The sequence below is a fragment of the Trichoderma atroviride genome, chromosome 2 (assembly GCF_020647795.1).
Source record: "Trichoderma atroviride chromosome 2, complete sequence".
NCBI classification, from domain to species: domain Eukaryota; kingdom Fungi; phylum Ascomycota; class Sordariomycetes; order Hypocreales; family Hypocreaceae; genus Trichoderma; species Trichoderma atroviride.
In genome coordinates this window covers 2,777,104-2,799,639 of record NC_089401.1, presented here as the reverse complement: position 1 = coordinate 2,799,639, position 22,536 = coordinate 2,777,104, and the positions used below count along the sequence as shown (strand labels likewise).

The window sequence follows — 22,536 nt, the reverse complement described above, 5'->3', positions numbered from 1 at the left end:
ATTGCTGACACGGTTTGCTCGGTATGAGTAAGAAAAAAGGGCTGAGAGATGGTCAAGAGCAGCAACAAAAGAGAACAAGGTCAACCCAAGCTCTCCAGAATGGCAACGCAGCGGCAGTTACCGTGGCCTTCTTCCACATTCATTTAGTAGTAGTACAGTACATACAGTCTCCAAATGCCTAGCACAGGGCTAAGGAGCCAAACCTCCGATTGTCTCTGCTCTGCAGCGCCCACATCAGCTACGACTAATATCGAACACACCACCAGCTTAGCCTCGGAGCAGCTCTCTGTTAGTGCTGTTTTAGCAGCAGCAGTCCTAGCCGAGTCCTAGCTGAGCCCTTTTGTCGCTATGGAGCCTCGCTCTTCCCGGCCGAGTGCTACGACACGCCGGGTCGGACGAATGGCCATGCAGCTATTCGCACGACGCCGAGCAGTGGTGGCTCTGCTATGCAAGACACGTATCTAGGCTGGGAGGGGGATCGTCGATGCAACCAAGGCGGTGCCGGCTGCGACTGCTGGTGGCATTTGACGTATATGTGCCTCCATGTAGGCGTTATAGCATTGCATGCCAGCGTGGAATAGGCAACTTGGAGCAGCGGCATATGCATCTCTGAGGCAGCAGCTTTTCAGCATCGCCAGCATCGCCAGCATCACCGCTCCAGGCAAAGCTCCGGTCCATCTCCTCGGTTACGCGTACTTCACTCGCAAACAGCAGCAATGCCGCTCCTTGTTCCAGATAGTCCTCGGTCTCGCATAGCTCACGACGCAGACACAAACCCACTTCCTTTTGCCAGACCGAGTCACATATCCGCTCCCCGTCAACCTCACAAAGTACCTGGTCTGGCTGTCTCTCTCTCTTCCCCCCCTTTCATTCTTTTTCTCCGTTGCGGCCTCGACGTTAAGCCCTTGAGACGCAGTTCAGTTCAGCCCGCTTCTCTTTTTTATCTCTCTCTCCTCTTCTCATCGGGCAGCATGCCCATAACGGCAGAACGCGACAAGAGTTCAAATACGGGTGGCGGTCAAGGTAGGGGTCTAGAAGATACATGGCTTCAACCGTCCCTGGCTGCAGCAACAGCCACAGCTTTGGAGCAATAGCTTCATCGTCATTCTTGCAGCCACCATGTGAGAGCAGCTTAGCATGGGTCCGTACGGGACAAATCCCATTACCGACTCGGAATTTGACTCCGGAATTGCAGGCATCTCGCATCCCCCCCCAACCACATCCATGTTTCCCCCCCCCCTCCCCCTAGCAAGAAACTCCCCGTCTTTCTCGGCTCCTCCAGGCTAAAAAGCCAAAACAAAAGATAGAGACCAAATTACGGACAAATCGGCCAATACTGACACAAGCGGGAAATTCTTGTAGATATTCCGCTTGCCAAGGACTGCTAGCGTACAGCCTGTACACCAATACCTACTTGACGTCTTTTCCATGCGAGGCGCGCCCTTTTTCCACATCTCCACAGGTCGCTCTCCGCCCTATCGTCATTGTGAACCAATTCCAGCTCAGCCAGCTGGATTTAGCATTTTCCTTTGTCTTCTTCCTTTCTCTTTGTTTTGTTCTTCTTCTCCCGTGGCGGGCGTGGCTCATCGTCATCATCATCATTCTCACCATCCTCTTCTCCGGGGAGCTAACACTTTCTCTTTTTCAGCCCGGCGCGTATAAATAGATTCCGGGCCTTTTACACAAGGTTGATGAAAGATGACGGAGTGGATCTCCTCCCCCGGCCACACTCAGCCTTTTTTTTTTGGCCCTACGAAGCCTTGACGCGATAAACCGTAGAGTGAGAAAATAGAGACGCCGTAGTGTGTTAAAAATAGGCACTATCCCAAACAAAATCAGCATGTAGCGTGCTTACCATGTAATATCAGATTATCCTATACGCAGGAAAGGCCTGCAGTCCCCCTGATTGGGCAACGAGGAGAGATTAGCCAACTTGGTTTTGATACGCTTTTCTGTCGTTGAAGGAACAAATCTAGAGCCAGCTGCACTAGGCAAATCCCATTGTCTCTTTCAAGGCATCGCGCGCTCTTCAACAGGGTGCATGTAGCTTGAGCGCAGTTTAAATCGGTCAACATAGTAACTACTCCAACTGTTTGTTATGCCGCATGCAGCAAGTAACAGTTATTACAATCGCGTTATAAATTACGTAGTCAACAAAAGCAAGCAGTCCTTGTTTGTTTGTCATTGCTTGCTCGAGAGCTGTTGTTACAGTATTTAGTTCTCTTATAGAATTTTTCCAACAAGATAAAAAAAAAAAACATCGAGCGAATTACCCAATGCATATAATTACAGGCTTGGCACGATCGAACTCTGGCTATTAGCAGTATCGCCAATTAGTAGCAACTATTATGAACTTGTTTCCTTCTCCGAGGGGTCATGGATCATGCTAGATAGAGCGGCAGACGGCTCGGGAAAAGGCGAGGGCGGGTACTTGCTTATACCCGCGTATCCTTGAATCCTTCCTGCGCGTATAGTGTACCAGCTAAGGCAGTAGATGAATGCTCCCATGGTTCTATAATTAATATCCACGGTCAACTATCCTGCAGAATAGTGGTGCTTCGTCCGATATAACAACGTTTCTAACACCATCACGATCCATGCTGACCGGCTTGATGACCAGCTTGATGACCAGACAGGGTAAGCAGCCAGGGGCACATTCACGGAAGAGGTATGGATGCACGGATTCGCGGAAAAGCTCATGATCAACAACCATCCAAACAGGAGAGCAGCTACCGCCAAAGGATATCCGTTCTATATAGGTCCCTTACTCATGGCCCTGCAGCAGCATGTACTATCTACGAGTTTCGTCGTCATCTTCCTCCTCCTCTCTTGCCGCCTCATGGCCCCCCGTCTCCGTCGTATCCGCCCCAGCGCCCCGTCCAAATCCAAACATCTGCATGAACCTGCGCATGAGCCCTTGATCCTCAGCGCTCTCCGCCGCCTCATTTGTGACATCCTGCTCGAGCCCCTCATCCGTAGCATTCTGTTCGTGCTCGAGTCCAAAATCCCCAGCTTCGCCATTGCCCCATCGTTGCAATGCTAGCATTTCGCGTGCTGCTGGGTCTTCTTCATCTTCATCTTCTCCTACTCCTACTCCAGCAATTGCCCCTCTGCCTGGTTGCCCAATCAGTTCCTCCACCTGAGCAAAGAACTCCTCGAGAGCCGCCGGGGGGTGGCCCCTGGCAGACTGTCGCTCGCGCCAGGGGAGCCTGCATCCTTCAGCCGTGAAGATGTTGTCTTCCTCCGCGGGCGGCAGCGGATCGAATTCGTAGTTGGGCTGCTGGTCAAATACGTCCCATGGCAAGAGCCCCATGAGAGATGTCTCCCCATTTAAGAAGATTAATCTGGCGAGGCCCATGTCAATTTTCAGGTCGCTTGTAGCCTCTGTTTTGTCAATGTCTGCCCGATCGATGCCCTTGGCTACATCTTCCAAGAGCGACTTTGCTTCGGGGCTGTTCCATAAGTCTCCTACTTGATGCACGTATAATTGCGTCAAAAAGGGGCGGGCACCTCCCTCAGCTTTGACGCCCCAGATGGATTGTGGGATGTCAAGGTTCAATGTTTGGAATAAAGCCGAGTATAACCAGGGAACTTTCTTCATTCCATCGACAATATCTTGCCTAGCCTTCTCAGCATCGCCAACCTGTAGTCTCGCCAATACTCGACTCTGCATGAGGTATGCTAAGTCTTCTCTCTCGCCTTTCGTGTCTAATTGGCCCAAGAAATCAAGGAGCCAATCTGATTCGTGTGCCTTGAGAGCCAGAGAGTGAATCATATGCCTCATCGCATAAGGATCGCTACGGTCCAGGGAGTAGAGTAGCTTCGCCCACTCCAGTGCAGTCTTATAAGTTCCCTTTCTGATGAGGCTTTTTATGTAGTGGTATCCGGCGAGCCAGAACTGGCGGTTCTCCGGTCTCCTGAAATCCAAGCGAGCCATTCCATGCTCGAGATTTTGCTTGAATGACGAGAGCGCCACTCGGCCAAAGCTGAACAAGGCGCGCTCACAAAGCTCTGCAGAGAGGGCCATGTTCTGGTCCTGCTTTGCAACGCTGCTCACTTGGAGTAGAGTGGAGACATGGTAGGCTGCCCAGCTGGTGTCAGTAAAATGTTCAACAATGATGAAGAGTTCAAGGCTCTACTCACGAAATCTTTTGAGCAAGTACACCATCCTCATGGGGTCTCCCATCTGCACCTGTACGAAAAACATGGTCTGGACGTCGTCGTAGTCCTTGTTGTGCACGTAAGTGTATTCCACTCCAGTCCCGTCGGCAGTCTTGCCGAGCTCTTTCATGGACAGGCCCCCAGTCGGCCTCAGCGGCCAGTGGTCTCTTCCATGAATGAAGACGTTGCGCTTCCGAGAGCTCTCAGGCAGCTTGCGGCCATCCGTCGGCCACTTGAGGAACGTCTCAATGTCCATCTGCTGCGGCATATTCCTTCGGCGTGTCCCGCGGCGCTGCTCCTCCTCATCCACCGCTGCCGACTCAATGATGTCCCGGCCGAATAGGTTTCGCATCTCATTGGCCACTTTGAGGTTATACGGGTTGATTTTCAGAATGTTGTTGAGCGCTGAACCATTGTCCTGAGATGACCCATCCTGAACCCGCGGCTCGATTTTCAACTCTCTGATTGCTCGGTCAATCTCATCATCTTCGCTATGCTCAGCGTCCTGGGCCTGAGCCGCCGCCTTATTTTTCTTGCTCTTCTTCTTCTTCTTTTTGCTCTTCCGCGCAGCAGCTGGAGCAGCTGGCTCTTCCACAGGCGATACCGGAGCTTTTGCTTCTTGCTCTACCTCTTCGCTCTCATCACCACCGTCACCATCGTCGCCTCCGAGCGCAGCAAACAGATTGGCCCGAGGTTTTGCCACTACAGGAGCAATTTCGTCATTGCTGGCATCGCCATCGCTGCCTTCAGACTCTTGCACAGCCTTTGCCTCTAGCTCTCTCTGCTTCTGCAGCTTGCGAAGCTGTCTTGTCGACATTTTGGATCTCTGTGAGGACCGACTTGGTTATTGTGTATGGTGCCCCTCCTTCATAAAGCGAGTGATTGCGCCAAAACCCGAAGCAAGGATCCTATGAAACGAGCTCAACGCTGAAAGAAAATAAAGCAATTGAAATGGAGGCAGTAATCGAGCAGCACAGGGACGGTTCCAAGCTATTATAGCCAACTACACAAGACAATTCGGATTGAAAGCCTTGAGCTTCATGCAATAACCAAGGCCAAGTTCCAAGCTCCAGGTTATTTGGCTACGCAGCTATTGAGAACCGGTAGGGCTCAGCTTAATATGCGTCACGCCGCCTCGAGTTCTTAGTGGGGCTGAGCGGCAAAACCCACTTCAGCCATGACTGTTGCCCGAAAGCTAGAAACTTCGAATGCTGAACTTATTCACGGATCTACGCGGCCCGATTCTGTTGGAATTACAATCGCCTTTTTACTGTGGCAGGCAATAAAGTTTGGGGCTTTTCCTTTACCTTTTCACTTTATTTGGCAACGAGCTGTGGATGCTATTACTCAGTATGAGTTATTAACTTATTAAGCTTTTTAATTGCCTGACTGCTTTGATCAGACCCGTGCTTCGCGTAGACAATAATATAGAATCATATATCCGCATGCGTTTCCCCAGCTTCATTGACCAGTATAGAAAATTCAACTCATGTTTATTTGTTTCCCACTCCTGGTGAGGTTATTTGTTCTTCGTTCATCATGTATCCTCATGATTCATGGAATACCCGCCTGTGCTCCTTTGAAACGCAATCCGAACTCCGGCATCATCATCGGGTTCCGTGACCGTTGAAAACCGTAGCTCACATCCTGAGCTAAAAGCAAATCAAATATGACTAAAAGTCTTCGTAGCTGCTACAGAGCAGTTTCGAAAGACAAACATCGCGAGATTTTGGTACATTAGTAAAAGAGAATTACGGAAAGAAAATTGCGGAGGCTCAGATCGTAGTAAGAGCCTATATAGAGGTGTTTTAGTATCACCACGCCAGTGCCTGTCTCTGGAGTTTGAGACAATTGAGGTTGTTCGTGTTGCTGTTGGTTTCACCGGGATTGAAAAGTCGCCTGGCTTTAAATGAACCTTACTGGCCAGCGGCAGTGGACTGGTATTGTGGGCGAGGGCCTCCTCGGCCGCCACGATTAAACCCGCCGCGGCTGCCTCGGTTTCCGCGACCACCACGTCCACGTCCGCGATAGTTTCGGTAGCCCCCGTCAACACTTCCCTGGCCAAAGGTCTCGATGTTCCTGCGCTGCTCTTCGCCTCGCCATTCGCGTCCGCCGGGCTTTTGGCCGTTGTTTTCAGCCCTCTCTCTGGCTTCGCTGGAGATGTTGTCAAAGAACGACCTCGACTTGTTGTATGCGACTGGGACAGCGCCTTCCAAGGGTTCAGAGCCCTCAGTCACGGGAACAGCAGGTGCCTCGCTAGCCGGAGAACCTGCAATGGCTTCCTTGACGACATCTTCCTTGTTGAACTTTGCATTTGACTGGGCAAAGTCGAAATCTGCGTCAGGAACTTCAACCTTGGCAGGGCGACCGCCCCGACCGCGGCCACGGTTGGCAATTCCACCTCGTCCTGCATTGATGCGCATCTCGTTGACCTTATTTGTCAAGTTGTCCATGGCATTACCGGCAGGGTTGCTCAGCTGCGCCATGGCCAGTGCCACAGCTGCTCTCGCTGCGCTAGTAGCATCCTGCACGCTGCTTGGTCCAGTAGCGGCTGCAGGCTGAGCGGCTTGGGCCGCCTTTTCTGCTGCAAAGGGAGGCTGGAAAGGTTTGTGTGCATATCCAGTGAGAGGCAGAGCTGGCTGGACACGATTGCCCTTGGGTCCAGTGGGGATGGCCTTGGGCGCTTCGTTTGCCTTGACGGCTCCATTTGACGCCACGTTCGTAGCCACGGCCTTGACCTCTGCAGCTGACGGCTTGGACTCCACTGGAGGAGCTGGCGCGTTGGTGGGCTGTCGTACGGGTTGAGCTTTAGGCTCTGGTGGGGGCACACCCTTGAATTTGTCTGCACCGGGTCCAATGGGAGGCGGTTTTGACGGATCTTGAGCTGATGGAGGGTTCTCAGGTGCTCGTTGGCCTTGACCAGCTTCAGCGACTGGGGGACCACCAGGACCTGGGGGGGAACGCATTACCCCAAGGACCTGGGCCGCCCGGTCCAGGGGGGAAACCTTGGCTTGGAGGGAAACCTTGGCCTGGAGGAAGCCAGCCCGGAGGTGGAGGGTATGGCATGTTACCAAAGGCTGGTGCAGCCATAGGACCGGGTCCGCCTCTTCCCCAAGAGCCAGGAGGCGGAGGGCCGCCATAAAAGTTGTTGGGAGGGTAAGGATGCTGAAATCCTGGGGCTCCAGGAGGGCCGCCAGGAGGGCCGCCAGAAGGAGCTCCGGGAGGGGCGTTCTGGTTGGGTCCTTGTGCTGCAGGACGGGCTCGAGCCTTGTTATTCAAGAGTTAGAACAATATTTCAAAATGAGAGTCTGGCAACAAAGCAAGAAAAAAATCCCCTTGATAAATCAGAAGGAAGGCAACGGAAATCTCGACATGGTTTTGCGCTTTCCGACGTGACAAAAGTTTACATCCGGTATATTTCATCATGAAAGGGGAGAATGATCTTGAAAACATCAAAGGGCATCACTTACTCCGACAATGGCCGGGTCATCGGGCATAGCAGGAGGGGGCTTATTCTCCTTGATTGAGGGGTGCTCCTCGATACGCAAATCCTTCACATCGCTGCCGCGAAAGACAATGTATTCGTAGACTTGGTCTGAAGGCGCAATCTCCTCCTGAGGGGCGCCTCTGCGGCCCTCTGTGCCGAATGAGCGAACATTCTCGAGAGACACTGTTGACTCGTCCGAATTGATCTCGTGCAAAGTGCCCACGTAGCTTCACTAGAGGTCAGTGACCGTCTTTGTGAACGAGATGCATATATTCTCACCGAATATCGCTCTTGGAAATGAGTGAAATGCGGGATCTGGAGTGTCTTTTGTTAGCCCAAGGGGAACAATCAAGCGAGGAGGACCATTTGCGTACCCTAAGAATTCAGACATGGTGGGCCTGAGGCCACGTCGACCACGTAGCTAGCTGCGACCAGGGGCTATCAAAAGAAAACAGATACAAGAGTGCGCCAATGCGCCAAAGACTGACAAGAAATATTAAGGAATAGTGGTGGTAAAAGAGGAAATTGTCGCGTGAGGGAGGGGGTGGAGGTTGCGGAGAGGGAGTATTGGAGTTTGTGGGAGGAGGAAAGTTTTGTGAGGCTAATAAAAACGATTGGGTGAAAGAACTGAGAGCTCGGGAGGAACCCTGTCGTAAGCGGCCGCATCAACGCCGGCTATATGTCGGATCAGCCTCGGCAATGTACAGCATACCCCACACTTGTGCCCAGCCACCAGCTACAGTAAAGCTGGAGTCGACTGACTGGAATTCCGGTCTATTGGATGAGGACTTTACGACTGTACTAATGAGAACAATTTGCTCGTGTAAGAGAGATTTTGGACACTGAAAACGCTCTATTTAACCTGTATAGTGTAAAAAAGTGCAACCACAATAGACATAAATCATATAGCGTCGACAGGGCGTGCTGAGGAAGAGAGGGTTGCAACGCTATGTCAACCATTATTACTGTAATTATTGCCCTGCTGCTACCCGTGCTCGTATGATCTGTATGTGCAAGTCTGTATTGTGCAAAAAGCAAAGAAAAGAAAGCCAAGCAGTAAGTCCAGTTAATTAAACTCCGGATCGCCCGTATAACTCCAGGTAAAGCCTTGCCTTTATCGGAACTTGCTGAAAATGACGGCAACGATCAAAAGCACCAAGATGGTAATGATGGAAATTGTAATCACTCGGTTCGTCGCCATGCTATTTACCATCAATATCTTGTGCTTTGCCATTGCCAGTGGGACATTACGTTACCTCCGAGCCATCCCCCTCAAGGTCTTGACGCTGCGGTCGACATAATTTTCGCTGTCCAAGAGAGTATCATGTGTATGGCGAATGACTTCACCTTGACGGTGCAAGTCGGCCAAGGTTTCTGCTCCAATAGCCTCTGTTTCGTTGGCGAGTCGCTGACTAGATAAAAGCCGCTGCGTGCTTCGGTCGAGTCTTTCGGTTCCTGACAGCAGCTGTTGTCGTTGTTCCAAGTTGATGTCTCCTGATGGCTCATCAGTGTACCGCGAGCCGAAGAGAGCAGCGCGGTTGGAGGAGAGACTTGTGAGCTTTCGGCGGCTCGCATCGATGTCGGATTCGTAGTTGCGGAAGCGCTGGTTAACTTTGGCTCGTGCAGATGTCGGGATATTTTGTTTTTCAAGTCGCATTTGGCCCAGCTATATTCACATGAGAGAAATATTAGCCCTGTTTATGTGTTGATACAACGGCGATAATACCAGTTCATCTGCTTCCTCCAAGGCGCGCTCAGCTTGGCTGACAGCAGCCTTGCGCGGTTCGCCGGTGAGATCAGGTATCTGATCTAGCTTTTGTGCCAGGTCGGCCTGTACAAGCTTGAGTTCGGCCTCGTAGGAGCTGAAGAGTTCCGAGCCAGCATCTGTGTCGAGAGGGTTCGCCATCTTGCTTATCGAGGCAAGGGGAGCAGCGGAGATGAATCGGAGAAGAGACGAACGGCTATCAAAAGAAAAACCCGCTATGGATTCGCAGAAAAGGAGACTCGGGACGATGGCGTTGAAGTTTGCGATGCGTGCTGCGCTTTGCTTGGCTCTTTTGACGTTGTTGAGAAATGGCCGTCTCAGATGACCGTAGAAATCGCCGTCATCGTACGTACGCACCCAATTTCGAGACAAGTCGGGCTGGGCAATATGAGGGGGTACTGTCTTGCTGCGGGCAGCCATGTACTCTCCCTGCTTGGTGCCTACAGCGGAGTACCTTGTCTTAGCGCATATCAAAGTACTGCCAAGCAGCGGAGCCCATTTCAGCGCAAAATGACGGCTAAAGCATGGCTGAGGGACTTAGTAAGCAAATGGTCCGTGCACTCCAGGCGATATTATCTCTGCACCGCTGCATGCAGAATTTGCTTTTTTCTTCCTTTCTTCCATAAGTTGATTCTCCCGGCTGAAGAATATAAAGGCTAAGCGTCTAGACTTGTCAATGGCGCAAAGTTGAGATGCCGGGTAAATGAGATGCAGGATTTCCTACACGGCGCTTTAAAGAATTGGAGATTCGAATCCTACGTTTCCCGATCCCGTTGAGTGCTCGACATGCCAGCCACCGGCTGCTGTTAGAATTGCAAAGGCGCATAGCGGTCTCGTTACAATGTGGACTGATCCGCCCACAGCGAGGGCAGACCGACAGAGATGTTGGCCTTTGATTTCCATCAGCTGAAAGCATGTGATTATGGAGGCAAACAGAATTTTTTGCTCCACTGACAGATCTCCACGTCGAGGCACGTAATTACATGTATGTACATCAGACCACAGTTCTGCTGTATGTACCTAGAGTCTTATGCGAGTGCGTTATCGCATCCTGGTCGCTGCGCCAAGTCGTGCATGGTAATCGCCTCGTTGGCGGGCCAGGCCAGCTTGTTAATTCCGGCTGCTGCTATCTGCCACCCACTCCTCAGCCCCTGACAAGTTGTGCCGAACTCGTTGGCCTAGACGCCCAGACAGCGTTGGTAGGCGCCTACGTCGAGATATGAGGTAGCATGAGCAGAGTGTCGCAATGTCGCAGATTCAAGGTTAATTGAAAGCGTCCAGCTCCAGCCACCTGTGGCGCTAGCTCAGCCGCTTGCGTCCTCGATCGTCCAGGACCCCGGCAGCCCATTAGGAGTACATAAAGCGCAGAGGAGCCTCCTGTAAAATCCCCGACCCGGTGGCCAGATTGTCTGTTCCTGTGGTGATCCGATCCCTTGCGTTGGCGTGTATCAGCACAGGCGCAGAAACGAGTTCCTGTACCTGTCCTGTACCTGTGCCTGTACCTGTACCTCCTAGCATAGACTGCTGCACGTAACGATGCCCCTGCGAGCAGAACCGCGGCATGTGTGAGTTGTTTGATTCTCCTGCATGCTATCTACTCCCGTGTCATCGAATCAGCGCCGCTACACTTATGCAGAGTTCCATCGGTGGCGCCGGCAGGTCCTCCCCCCTTGTCCTGGTTCGTTGTCAGGTCGAGTCTCTGACATGTGCAAATGGTCTTGGGTGGTTATTTTTTTGGGCAGCTGAAGCCTCTCCCAGCCTTAAGATCCGTTCCTCGCCTTGACCTTCATCCATCGCCACTTACACACAAGCCGTTCCCATGAGCTACTCCGTTAACAGATACTCCAGGAAGAAAGTGGCCATTGTCGGCAGCGGCTGCTCGGGCATTGCGGCGCTCTGGGCCCTGAACAGGACGTATCACGATGTCTACCTCTACGAGGCCGCAGACCGCTTGGGCGGCCACGCCAACACTGTGCAGTGGAAGGCTGGCAAGTACACGACGGACGTTGACACCGGCTTCATCGTCCTGAACACCGCGACATACCGTGAGTCAATGGAGACGACCGATTGTATTTTATTTGATCTAAACGCTCACCTTGTGTCCAGCCAATTTTCTCAATTTTCTCAGCCGGGTCGGAAAGCCTGCCACTGGAGTGCCAACCGAGCCCACTGAGATGACCTTTAGCGTATCGCGAGATCGGGGTCTCTTCGAATGGGCGAGCACGAGCTTGGGCAGCATCTTCTGCCAAAAGAGAAACCTCTTCTCTCCCAGGATGTGGAGGACGCTGTTTGACATTGTTCGCTTTAGCCAATTTGCACCAGACCTGCTCATCGACGAAGAGGAATATGAGCCGCGATATGGGGGAGAGCACATGATGAACCATGTCCACAAGACCTTGACCATTGGCGAATACCTGGAGCGGGAAGGCTATTCGGATGGCTTCCGAGACGACTATCTGATACCCATGACGGCTGCCATCTGGAGTGCCAGTCCGGATAAGTGCGCATTAGAGTTTCCTGCGACGACGCTTGTCCGCTTCCTGTTAGTCAAACACACCCTTTTGGCCATCCAGCCTGATGCTGACAGTCGATGTAGATGGAACCACCACTTGCTATCAACAATAGCCTTACGTCCAAAGTGGCTTACACTGAAAAATGGCTCCCGATCATATATCGATGCGGTTATGAAAGGCTTTCCGTCTAATCACCTGTTTCTCAAAACTGCAGTCAAGAACGTCTCCAATGACCCGCACGGCCGCGTTCTTTTACATCTTGAAAATGGCAAGACTGAAGTATATGACCATGTCATCTTGGCGACTCATGGTGACCAAGCGCTGTCCATCCTCGGTACCTCTGCTACAGAGCAGGAGCGCTCAATCTTGTCTTGCTTTCAAACATCACAAAACGAAGCAGTGCTGCATTCAGATGTGTCGCTGATGCCACGCAATAAGAAGGCATGGTCAAGCTGGAACTTTCTTACAATTTCTTCTTCTTCTACGAAAAAGGCCATGATGGACAAGGTCTGCTTGACATATAACATGAACATCCTGCAGCACATTCCAAGAAATCCATTTGGGGACGTTTTGGTCACTCTGAATCCCATCCAGCGTCCTGACCCAAGCAAAGTCCAGGGGACTTTTCGCTATAGTCATCCTCTATACACTCCGTCGGCTGTGCGTGCACAAAAGATGCTGCGCTACATACAGGACAGGAGAGGAATCAGCTATATCGGTGCGTGGACCGGATATGGATTCCACGAAGATGGTTTCACCAGCGGCTTGCAGGTGGCTCAGGATCATCTGGGTGCTAAGCTCCCCTTTGAGATGCGAGACTCTACCTATAGTCGTGGAAGGGTTCCGAGGCTAGGGTTGCTGGACCAACTACTGCGACTTATCATTCTGGCCATCCAAGTGTTCGTCATCCAGGTGCTTGAGAGGCTAGCACAATCTGGAAGGCAGAAAGTGGTGAAACCTCTTGCCAATGGCATCCAAAAGAGATTTGGACGTCAAAAAATGGCATAAAGTCTTGATGGATGTTGAAAAAGCGTCTTCTTCTTTCTTTTTGATCTTTATTTTTTTTTTAGAGATATTCCCATTGCGTATGGATTAGCCTGGGCTTCATATTGATACGACGACACGACCAGCAATGCTGCGATCCAAGATTGACAGTCAAACATTAAAATTTAACAATAGATAGTAATTAGTACAAATACCAAAACTTGAGTTCAACTACCGACAGATGAATGTTTATGGATATGGCTATTTCACGAAAGTCTGACATGTGATGCCCCATTCGGCGATATCAGCCTGCTTCACCAATTCTTTAGCTAGCCCACAACGCCAACATAGGACATTCTAATCCAGACTACCGTTACCATCATTGAACTCGACCACATCAGACATCAAAGCAATGGGGCACGTGTTAATTGCATTCCTGGTAGAGTCGAACTCCTGGAGCCAATTCAGCCCGTGCCGAACCGCTGCCCCACCATGAGATGTCACGCCACTGAGCGCTATCAGATTAGAGATGTTAGCGCCAAATTCAAGCTTACATGTAACATTGAAGAATTGCTACCTCTTCAACCGTTTGCAAATATCGCAACGCAGCAAAAATGAACAACGCATTGCGCCTTGTGCGCACCAGTCCTCCACGAACAGCAAGCTCATCGTCACAATGGGCTTGCTTTTTCTGCCAGAATGCCCGGCCCCAGAGCCGTCGACCCAATTTCGCAGAGTTCCGCCGCAATCTCTCCATCTCAAGACCTCGTCGAGAACCCCAGACGCCGCCTCGGCAGCAGGCGAATGACGCCTATATGGAAAACATTCGGGCGCAGTACAATGAAAAGAATAAGACCTCAACGTATGGGAGACTTTTCTTTGTCTGAGCGGGCAATTCGTGTGGAGAAAGACTAGGCTCATATGTTCTGCAGCTACTGGACCCTCAGCGCGATAATTGGCTTTCTTGGCCTGGCATACGGCGCTGTGCCCCTCTACAAAATGGTTTGTTAAAGATTTCAAGCCATCAATGGAATTGGATCAATGAGCTAATTTGGCTGCAGATATGCCAAACCACTGGCTGGGGAGGCACACCGATCCGCGCCTATGGCCTGGGCGGCGACGAAGGCGAAGACCTCTCCACTCGCCTTGTCCCCGTCACCTCTGCGAAGCGAATCAAAGTCACCTTCAACGCTGCCGTATCTGACGTCCTCCCATGGAAGTTTGTCCCCCAGCAGCGAGAGGTCCGAGTCCTGCCCGGCGAGACGGCCCTGGCATTCTACAAGGCGACGAACCTCGGCGATAAAGACATCATTGGCGTGGCAACATACAGCGTAACGCCGGGCCAATGTGCAGGCTACTTTAGCAAGATCCAGTGCTTCTGCTTTGAAGAGCAGAGATTAAACGCTGGCGAGACGGTTGATATGCCTGTATTCTTCTACTTGGATCCCGACCTGTTGAACGATGTCAACATGAAGGGCGTCGAAACCGTAACCTTGAACTATACATTCTTTAGTAAGTTTTTACGACACCTCGACCCATCTCCGTCCATTTTCGGTTACTGACTTCAAGTAGAAGCGAGATATGACAACAATGGCAGATTCACCCCTCCTGCCTCCAACTAAATGGCCTTGAAGATCTATGCCTTGTATAACACATACTTTCCAGGCGGCGTTGCGGCCTCTCTATGACGATATGATGCATAGACGACCGAGGAGTTTAAAATAAAAAAACTGTATATTATTACTAAATGGAAGCAAAAACATACATAGCTAGCGTACAAAATAAACAAACCCGTATTCCGCTCATAAACGCCAGTTGCAGACCCCTTACAGACTCTATCTCAATAGCTTATCTCGCATCTCTAATTGCAGGCGATCTGCCATTAGCACACTCAAAATGACTAAGTACGCTCTTTTAGAGACTATCGCCTCCAAAGGCTAAGCGTCACATAGGGCAGACCAAATCACGTGCATATCCACAGCCCGCCAAAACCGTCGCCCACCAATTTGACGACCAATTTTCCAAACGCCGATTTTGTGCTGGAGATTTTTTTTTTCTTCTCTTCTCTCCTCATCACCCAACGCCAGACAACAGGATTTCCTCGTCGCCAAAAATCCAACCGCCAAAATGGTCAAGCTGAACAAGAGTGAGTTTAGCTTTCATATCCAAACTTAATTGGTAGAATACTTTGAATTAACAAAAATACAACAGACCTTCACTCTTCCCGAAGCAAGAGCCGCCGTGCTCACTTCAAGGCTGGCTCTGGCGAGCGCCGTACCATCATGAGCGCCCCTCTCAGCAAGGAGCTCCGTGAGAAGTACAACGTATGTTGAACCTACCAAACAAAAGAGAAAATTTCCGCGAAAAAAAAAAAAACTAACATTTTCGCGCCAATAGGTCCGCAGCATCCCCATCCGCAAGGACGACGAGGTCACCATCGTCCGTGGCTCTAACAAAGGCCGCGAGGGCAAGGTCACCTCCGTCTACCGTCTCAAGTACGTGATCCACGTCGAGCGTGTCACCCGCGACAAGGCCAGCGGGCAGAGCGTCCCTCTGGGCATCCACCCCTCCAACGTCGTCGTCACCAAGCTCAAGCTTGACAAGGACCGTGAGAGCATCCTGGCCCGCTCCAAGGTTGGCCGTGAGCTCCGCGCTCCCAACAAGGTCTCTGCTTAAATGCAGAACCACTTGGACAACAAAAAACCAAAAAAGGGAACGGGACGATGGAGGTGAATAATTTTTTTTCTTCAGCTTACACAATTCTTCCATGTGATGCATCCATGGCACAATGACGGGAACAAGGGAATGGGCATTTGATCCGGCGTTTTTTTAGCGATACCCGAGACCACCCTGCAGGTCCGGCGTTCATCAGCAGGGTAGATGAATCGAGAATTTTACGATTCTCAATGGCCGTTTCACCAACTTGTTGTGTGAAATGCTCCATGGGAGGTGTTTCCCGAAGCTTTGTGTCCCCTCTCTACTTTCTTTCTGCTACTGTCTCGATGAGACATTGTGAACTTGACATACTCTTGTCGAGGGGCTGTCACAACCCGGCCTTTGTAGACTGCCATGAGTCTTGGCTTTTGAAGCTCTTGAAGAGTGAAGCAAGATGCGGCATATCAACAGGTAGGTCGGTTGCTCGCTTCGTAGTATGATGTGAATCCCGCTAGATAATCTCCGCGTCGACCACAATGACTGATGGTTTTCGAGGTATACGACTGGCGAAGAATAAACCCCGACTGAGACTCATACCACGAGTCTCTATCGCTTGCTGAAGATTTCTGCTTGCCTTCTCTGCAACGAAGTTAGAAATTTGATAGTAAGGAACAAATCGTAGACAAGCTGTTTGGAGCAGTTGCTTGACGATGCTACGTGCATCTCGGGTTGTCGAACAAGACACAGTGCGGATAAATTCACTAGTACACACCTGTGAGTACGTACCTAGGTTAGACATCTTCTTTATCATTACTGGTCTGCTTCCTTGATCATACTTGATTTGGAGCCAAAAGACAAAAGATATTTAGGAAAGCAAAAGCAATATTATTGATTATAAGCAAAATGAGATTCCCCCAAAGGCCAAATTACCTGCGTGTTAGCAGTTGGCCGGCCACTGAAGAAAACACCATTTCTACCTGTAGCAAACTATACTCTGTACAAAACCTCCCACGGCTGAACATAGCCTCATGATTATTTACATGCCAACGTATTACATCTATCATACAAAGGAACTCTAACAATAAGCGACGCGCCCTGAGTCTGTTAAAAAGCAATAATTTTACCGCTCCTTTTGGCCACGAATAAATGCCGAGATTGACATGGTATTATTCTCAGGTGATTCATCGTTGATAAAGAAGGCGGTAACAAAGTCGAAAGGAAATAATGCCGAAATCTCGTAATCTTCATGATAGGTATTCATACAATCCGTAAATGTGCTCATTATAAGAGATGATTCTGCTGAATCTTGATTGAGCTGCTCTCTGCAGTACTATGAAGCCGTACTGTCGTGTTCTCAAATCGCCGAAGACCGCTTTTTCGATCCTTGAACGCCTAGATATGTATTGAGCTTGCCGTCTCCAGGAGGTCTGTTTTCAATCTGTCTCTCCACCACGGAGTTCACCGATCCGCCTTCATTGGAATTTCCCGATTTACTGGCTTGCTCTCGGGGAGCAGAGTTGATATTGGTGGCTGTAGGCGCAAGAGATGCAGTGGCGTGGCCGCTATAGTGAGGCAGAACGCCTTGAGCTGTGGTAGACGAAACTGTTCCGGGAACTGCGTTACCACTCGAGGTACCGCGTTTCATCATCTCATGCCAGATGCAGCTGCGAGGTCTTGAGCTATAAATACTCTGTGTTAGTCGAATCGCGGTGTAGGAGAGTAATGTACGAACCGAGTTTGACGTAAAGAATTACGTCCTTTGAACACAATGTTTTTCTCATCGTTTTCGTCGGGACTGTCGCTCTCAGAGCGAGCATTGGGACTGTCAGCTACAGTCACCTCATGACGACTTCCGTTATAGACTTTCTTTCCTGTATCTTGACGGGAACGATGAACAACCAGCATATCGCTATCTCGACTGGGGGCCGTGGATTTCTGAGATGAGCCGGATTCAGTTGAGGTACCCATTGCACCTCGCCCATATGGATGCGGAGTACGTCGAGACGATTGGAAAGGATCACCCTCGGTTTCACCGTTTCTGCCACAGCTTGCAGTCTCAGTCACTTTGGCCATGACGGATTTAAATTTCCGACTGAGGCCCGAGTCGTTGTCGGGAGATTGACTGCTGTCTGGCGAAGGTGGATAAAAGTCCTTGCCATCAAACTTGGGAAGGCCACTTTGGAGATGGTGAGGAGCGTCGCCCCAGTACATGTGACGAGCTCGGAGTTCGTCCTCAGTCAATTGTCGAGGGTAAACGTAATCTGTGTCCCGAGCTTGCTCAGCGCTCATCCCAGGGGGCAGCTCTCCCACAAGATAAGGCTTGGGAGACACACTCTCCTCATACATGGGTCGAATATTGACAGAACGAGGCAATTCGTCCCTGGCAGATTGAGTTTCTACTGCGCGAGGGTGAAATGGAGGAGCCAGCGCCGCAGTGACAGGCAAAGCTGATGATTTCTTGCTGGCACTAGTTTCATCGGCTGCACCCAAAGACTGTACTTTAGGGGCAGCTTGAATGCTAGCACCGTCATGGTTAGAAGGGAAGACAATTCTCTGGCTTTTTGGCTTTCCCTTGTCAGTTCGCACAATCGAGGCTTCGTCAGGGAGACTGGAAAAGCTGTCGGCGCTGTTTTCTGGCTTTGCGCTGCTACTGGTCACTGGAGATTTTGACTGATCATCGTCTGCGGATGCTGAACCACTTAACTCGTCCTGCGATTGATCCTTTGTAAGGCCTCTGTTTTCATTGGCAGCCTGTTCATCTTGAATCTTCTCAAAGTGCTCGATGGAGTGACGCAACGACTGCGCATGAAGTTCCATGGTTCGCTCATCAATCTGATGCTTGTTGTATTGTAACTGGTCCTCCGTCCACTTGAGAGAAGCTCGAAGCACCGAAAGTTGTCTCTTGGTTATCTGGCTGGCTCGGATAGAGGACTGATGTTGTCCAGCAGAGAGGGCAAAATTCGGTGCCGTAGGGTATGGCTGCATGGGAAGCGGCACGCCAGCTGCCTGAGCTTGGGGCATCTGTCCATTGCTCTGAGACAAAGGAGACATAATATGACTGGGGATAAACCTCTGGCCAGCTGCCATGGGTGACAACATTGGGGGTCCCAAGAATCCGTGATGTGGTCCCAAGGCATAGGGGTGAAAAGAACTTCCAGAGGGCACCATCCATTGTCCATTGTGGATATGAGGCCGTGTTGGATCGCAATGGTCAGAGGCAACAACCCGAGTTGGTGTTGCGTTCTCCGAAGTCCCAGTTTCACTTTGCCGGTCATTATTTGCTGAGTTCGGCGGTGGCGGCGGCACTGCCACGAGACCTGGAACATGGCTCATGGGGTGAGGAGCCATTCCCATGGCTCCGCCAATATTGAACCCTACATGCCAGGGCATAACAGGATACGGGGCTGGTCCTGTTGGCATAGGTACCATTCCAGGAGCGAAGCTCGGAATCATAGCATGCGGAGGGAAAAAGCCAAAGGGCTGCGGCATAGCAAACTGGCCTTGCTGGAGAGACTCTCGGCTGGGTTGGTGACTGTTGTTGGTAGCTGCCTCCATGGGAGATTTTTCTCTGGGCCACCTAGCTGTGGGTGATGGAGAACCTCGTGTATTTGGTACTATGCGACCACCTGCTGTAACTCGAACATGAGTCGGCGACACAACTGCTCGGTAGAATCGTTGGAAACCTTCATCTTTCTGAGCAGCTAAGCCAGCCGGCGCAGAGATGGGCTGTGCTCCGACGGCATCTGAACCAGTGCGGCCACGGTATCTCCATTCAGACTCAGTACCATCTAGCTGTCTAGCCCCTTCTCCACGACGAGGAGAAGAATTATCCACACCGCCAGAGATCTTAGTTGGCTCTTCCATGATGTGAGGAAGTGAGCGTTCAAGAGGCAGTCGTAATACTTCGCCTAAAGTGATTCCAGCCGGTTAGCAAAGGCACTAGAGTATCTGCAAGAGAGGATTTTACCAAGGTCTTGATCTTGGCGAAGCTTCGCTTGGAGCTGGCCGTATAGTCCTCTCCCGACAGGTGCCTTCTTAAGACGGAGAAGCTCGTGAGGCGTATAGGTTTGGACGGCCATTGCTGGTTTCAAAACGACGGCAGAAAATGCAAATAGGAAAATCTTCCCAAGCGAGGGAAGCAACAGAAATGAGGAACAGTAGAAGTCGCGAAGAAAGTAGTCGCAGATGAGTGCAAGTCGGAACAAGCACAGTTGTAGCTGGAATCTGTTCTGGCGAGTATGCGATTAGCAAATCGTAGGCAAAAGGAGATAGAACTCTGCAGCTGCAGGTAGGAAAGAGAGGAAATAGAATGCCATCCACAAGTGCATACAGAGTTGCAGAGCAAAAAGGGAAGAATAGCCTTACCAAACGAGTGCCAAGTGAGCACAAATATGCATACAAAGCCTTACAAAGCAGGCGTCCAACGAGAGGAAGGGGATCGAGCGGCAAGAAACTGAAGCTGTCTGGCGATCGAAAGAGTGCAGTTGAAGTTGAGTAGAAGTGGAATGGTGTGTGAAGAAAGCAAATCGAGCACGAAACGAGCACCGATGAGCTGCCCTACCTTGGTACCCAGGATCAGGTACCTTCCAAGATCTGCAAAAGCCGAGTTAGTATATGCGAGAAGGAACGTATTTGAGGATAGCCGAGCCAGTCTGTACTTACCAATGAGATGAGATGAGCTAAAGCAGGAAGCTGCGCCGATCGATCGGGGAAACTGCGAGGCACATGGAGCTGTTCTTCAAGCGAAAGGCGGGTGACGTCGCTTGATATTTGTCAGCGTAGAATATCAAGGAGATCAAGATCATGAAACTCAGTATCCGACTAAATAGATAGAAACTTGGCGCTGATGCGCCGATTATCAGCGTTTGGATGCTACTGAAATGGAAAGTCAGGGACCTGGCGGCGGGCAGGAGCCAACGTGGAGCAGGAGATGTCGAGCAGGAACCAAGAAATGATGGTCAATCAAGAAAGATGACGTGTATTAAAATAATCTCGGCTGAATAGCGAGAATCTCTGTTGTTAAACAAGAAGTGTTTTCTTGTTGGAAGAACAGAAGATATCTGGAAAGTGCATCTGGCCGCAGTGTGGTTGAGGAACTTGAACGGGAAGTGCAGTGCATGGAGGAGAAGGAACTGTGGGTGGCCAATTGATATCCTACCGAGAAAAAAAAAACACCACGAAGCGAGTCTTTGCTCGTTGCCCCGGTGCTGCGCGTTATACACGCCTGGAGACGTGATAGCTTGTTTCATATTACAAGCAAAGCTTTTCCTACTTGATCAACAATCGTGGAGACGGGCTGCTGGACGCATGCCGGCTCGGCGGACCTGCAACCCCCGGAGACATAACAATGCTGTGAATTGATTGCCCGTGGAAAAGCAATTGAAGGAAATCTCAGAAAACTTGCTCAAACCGGTGCACCTAAATTCAGTGACTTGGTTCTTAGACGTCAATTGAGTTGTGCTGCCTCCATGTTCGTGATATTCTGGTCCTGGTGGACCACATATTTGTATGTATAATGGGTGGGCTTTGAAGTACCGAGCGACGCTTTCTGAACGGTAGCTGACGACCCAAATAGCCAATGAGTACATTGATGGGCCAATTGCTGTAAGGGCTCTGCAGGAGTGAGCTGATTATAATTTGCCAACATGAAACAGTCGATGAATAGCTTCAGATGAGCAAGTTTAAATTGACTCGCGTGATGGGCTGATTTATCACGATCTTCTCACTTTGATCAAGTCTAAATAAAGACATTAGCTTTTGAATACAAAGTAGAGGTAATATTGAAGCTGCATGAGCAAATTAGGCGAAATGCCATTCATTATCAATGACTCCCTTGATCGCGTAGAGGAAAGCTGCCAGTGAGGTGATTTTCAAAGCACAAGCACTCGGCCACTCTTATGTGGCCTAGCTTTCCCATTACTGCCTTGCCGAAACTTAGTAGAGGAGCTATTGTTCCTAAAGCAATGTCCATATGCAAGATACTCGTCAAGTCGAGAAAACAGTGCATGGTCGCAAATATAGTAGCCGCTCAGTCAGTGTTCATATTTATACGCCGACATTCTCCATATATTAACCCACGATAGCTGCCATCATTTTAGGATATTCGTTAGTAGGAAAGGTCCCCCCCAATTAATTCTAAGGCAGGCCTAGCTATTCCAGAAAAGACATGTCAGACTTTGTGTTTGTAGCAGATGAGAAATTACCTAGCGAGACACTATATGACTGTAGTCATGATTGAGATGGAAGCTAAAGTATATTGTCAAGTCCAATAATATGCTTCATATGCCATTCTGCGACAAAAAAAAAAAAAAAGCCAAGAAACTAGATCAAGCTCCCAGTCACCGCTCTAAAAGCTTGAGATTCAACATCAATTCCTCATTCCACCGGTCAAGCCAGGTAGACTATGCCATAAACACACCTTGCGATCTATTGGTGATAAAAGTCTTCTGGAAGAATGCTTGAATCTGTCAAGCCTAAAGCACATGTACTCAATATCTAGATGCCCCAGAGCCAACCAGTCGCATTTGTAACCACAGAGTGTTGCTCTCACTAATTCTATCACCTATGACCGTACTGTTAACAAACGAGAACAAGAGAACCAGATACGCTCGAGTCATACACATTCTCATTACTCGTTGATGATACTAAAGATCGTTCAAGCCTACTTGACGGCTACCAAGGCATCCACAAAAAAAAAAAAAAAAAAAAAACTTTGAGGCGATTTTGCTGCAAGATGTGCAGACACGAAAAAGATTTTAGGCAAAGAGGTCAATGGAGTGGGCGAAAAATTTGATCGAGTGAGAAAGCAAAGAAAAATAAAGTGAAAAAATACCTGCATTCAATAGCAATTTAGGTAAAAAGCCCTTGCTATTGTCAAGTGTGCGCCGGCTGTCACACTTTACCGAAATGGCTATCAGCCGTCTCAAATCAATGAAGCATTCAAATTTCTTCTCTGCTTCTATTTTAAGGAT

At 50.0% G+C, this 22,536-nt stretch overlaps 7 protein-coding genes across 9 annotated transcripts; 3 read left to right on the top strand and 4 right to left on the bottom strand.

Moving 5' to 3' along the window:
* Window positions 1-1,259: 1,259 nt before the first annotated feature.
* On the bottom strand, window positions 1,260-5,269 carry TrAtP1_003725 (uncharacterized protein). The gene is made up of 2 exons (XM_014088118.2): window positions 4,144-5,269; window positions 1,260-4,083 (listed from the first exon to the last, which is right to left on the bottom strand). Exons 1-2 carry the CDS (start codon window positions 4,976-4,978, stop codon window positions 2,792-2,794), a joined length of 2,127 nt encoding a protein of 708 aa, XP_013943593.2. The 5' UTR covers window positions 4,979-5,269; the 3' UTR covers window positions 1,260-2,791.
* A 117-nt stretch (window positions 5,270-5,386) lies between these two features.
* Window positions 5,387-8,311, bottom strand: TrAtP1_003724 (uncharacterized protein). Its single transcript, XM_066112009.1, has 3 exons — window positions 8,023-8,311; window positions 7,632-7,963; window positions 5,387-7,428 (listed from the first exon to the last, which is right to left on the bottom strand). The coding sequence occupies exons 2-3, from the start codon at window positions 7,649-7,651 to the stop codon at window positions 6,078-6,080; spliced, it is 1,371 nt and encodes a 456-aa protein (XP_065968091.1). The 5' UTR covers window positions 7,652-7,963; window positions 8,023-8,311; the 3' UTR covers window positions 5,387-6,077.
* A 129-nt stretch (window positions 8,312-8,440) lies between these two features.
* On the bottom strand, window positions 8,441-10,107 carry TrAtP1_003723 (uncharacterized protein). 2 transcript variants are annotated; one of them, XM_014088216.2, is made up of 3 exons: window positions 9,375-10,107; window positions 8,905-9,314; window positions 8,441-8,850 (listed from the first exon to the last, which is right to left on the bottom strand). In XM_014088216.2, exons 1-3 carry the CDS (start codon window positions 9,831-9,833, stop codon window positions 8,763-8,765), a joined length of 957 nt encoding a protein of 318 aa, XP_013943691.2. In that variant the 5' UTR covers window positions 9,834-10,107; the 3' UTR covers window positions 8,441-8,762. The 2 variants fall into 2 exon arrangements, with proteins under 2 accessions (XP_013943691.2, XP_065968090.1); XM_066112008.1 differs by having other exon boundaries at window positions 8,441-9,314.
* A 701-nt stretch (window positions 10,108-10,808) lies between these two features.
* On the top strand, window positions 10,809-13,150 carry TrAtP1_003722 (uncharacterized protein). Of its 2 annotated transcripts, XM_066112007.1 has the most exons (4): window positions 10,809-10,978; window positions 11,262-11,458; window positions 11,520-11,955; window positions 12,010-13,150. In XM_066112007.1, exons 1-4 carry the CDS (start codon window positions 10,950-10,952, stop codon window positions 12,932-12,934), a joined length of 1,587 nt encoding a protein of 528 aa, XP_065968089.1. In that variant the 5' UTR covers window positions 10,809-10,949; the 3' UTR covers window positions 12,935-13,150. The 2 variants fall into 2 exon arrangements, with proteins under 2 accessions (XP_065968089.1, XP_013943592.2); XM_014088117.2 differs by having other exon boundaries at window positions 10,809-11,458.
* A 328-nt stretch (window positions 13,151-13,478) lies between these two features.
* Window positions 13,479-14,716, top strand: TrAtP1_003721 (uncharacterized protein). Its single transcript, XM_014088116.2, has 4 exons — window positions 13,479-13,772; window positions 13,843-13,912; window positions 13,972-14,422; window positions 14,483-14,716. The coding sequence occupies exons 1-4, from the start codon at window positions 13,525-13,527 to the stop codon at window positions 14,530-14,532; spliced, it is 819 nt and encodes a 272-aa protein (XP_013943591.1). The 5' UTR covers window positions 13,479-13,524; the 3' UTR covers window positions 14,533-14,716.
* A 230-nt stretch (window positions 14,717-14,946) lies between these two features.
* Window positions 14,947-16,470, top strand: TrAtP1_003720 (60S ribosomal protein uL24). Its single transcript, XM_014088115.2, has 3 exons — window positions 14,947-15,056; window positions 15,122-15,234; window positions 15,308-16,470. The coding sequence occupies exons 1-3, from the start codon at window positions 15,038-15,040 to the stop codon at window positions 15,584-15,586; spliced, it is 411 nt and encodes a 136-aa protein (XP_013943590.1). The 5' UTR covers window positions 14,947-15,037; the 3' UTR covers window positions 15,587-16,470.
* On the bottom strand, window positions 16,471-21,170 carry TrAtP1_003719 (uncharacterized protein). Its single transcript, XM_014087360.2, has 5 exons — window positions 20,228-21,170; window positions 19,931-20,158; window positions 19,533-19,789; window positions 17,298-19,473; window positions 16,471-17,244 (listed from the first exon to the last, which is right to left on the bottom strand). Exons 3-5 carry the CDS (start codon window positions 19,642-19,644, stop codon window positions 16,920-16,922), a joined length of 2,613 nt encoding a protein of 870 aa, XP_013942835.2. The 5' UTR covers window positions 19,645-19,789; window positions 19,931-20,158; window positions 20,228-21,170; the 3' UTR covers window positions 16,471-16,919.
* Between the last annotated feature and the right edge of the window lie 1,366 nt (window positions 21,171-22,536).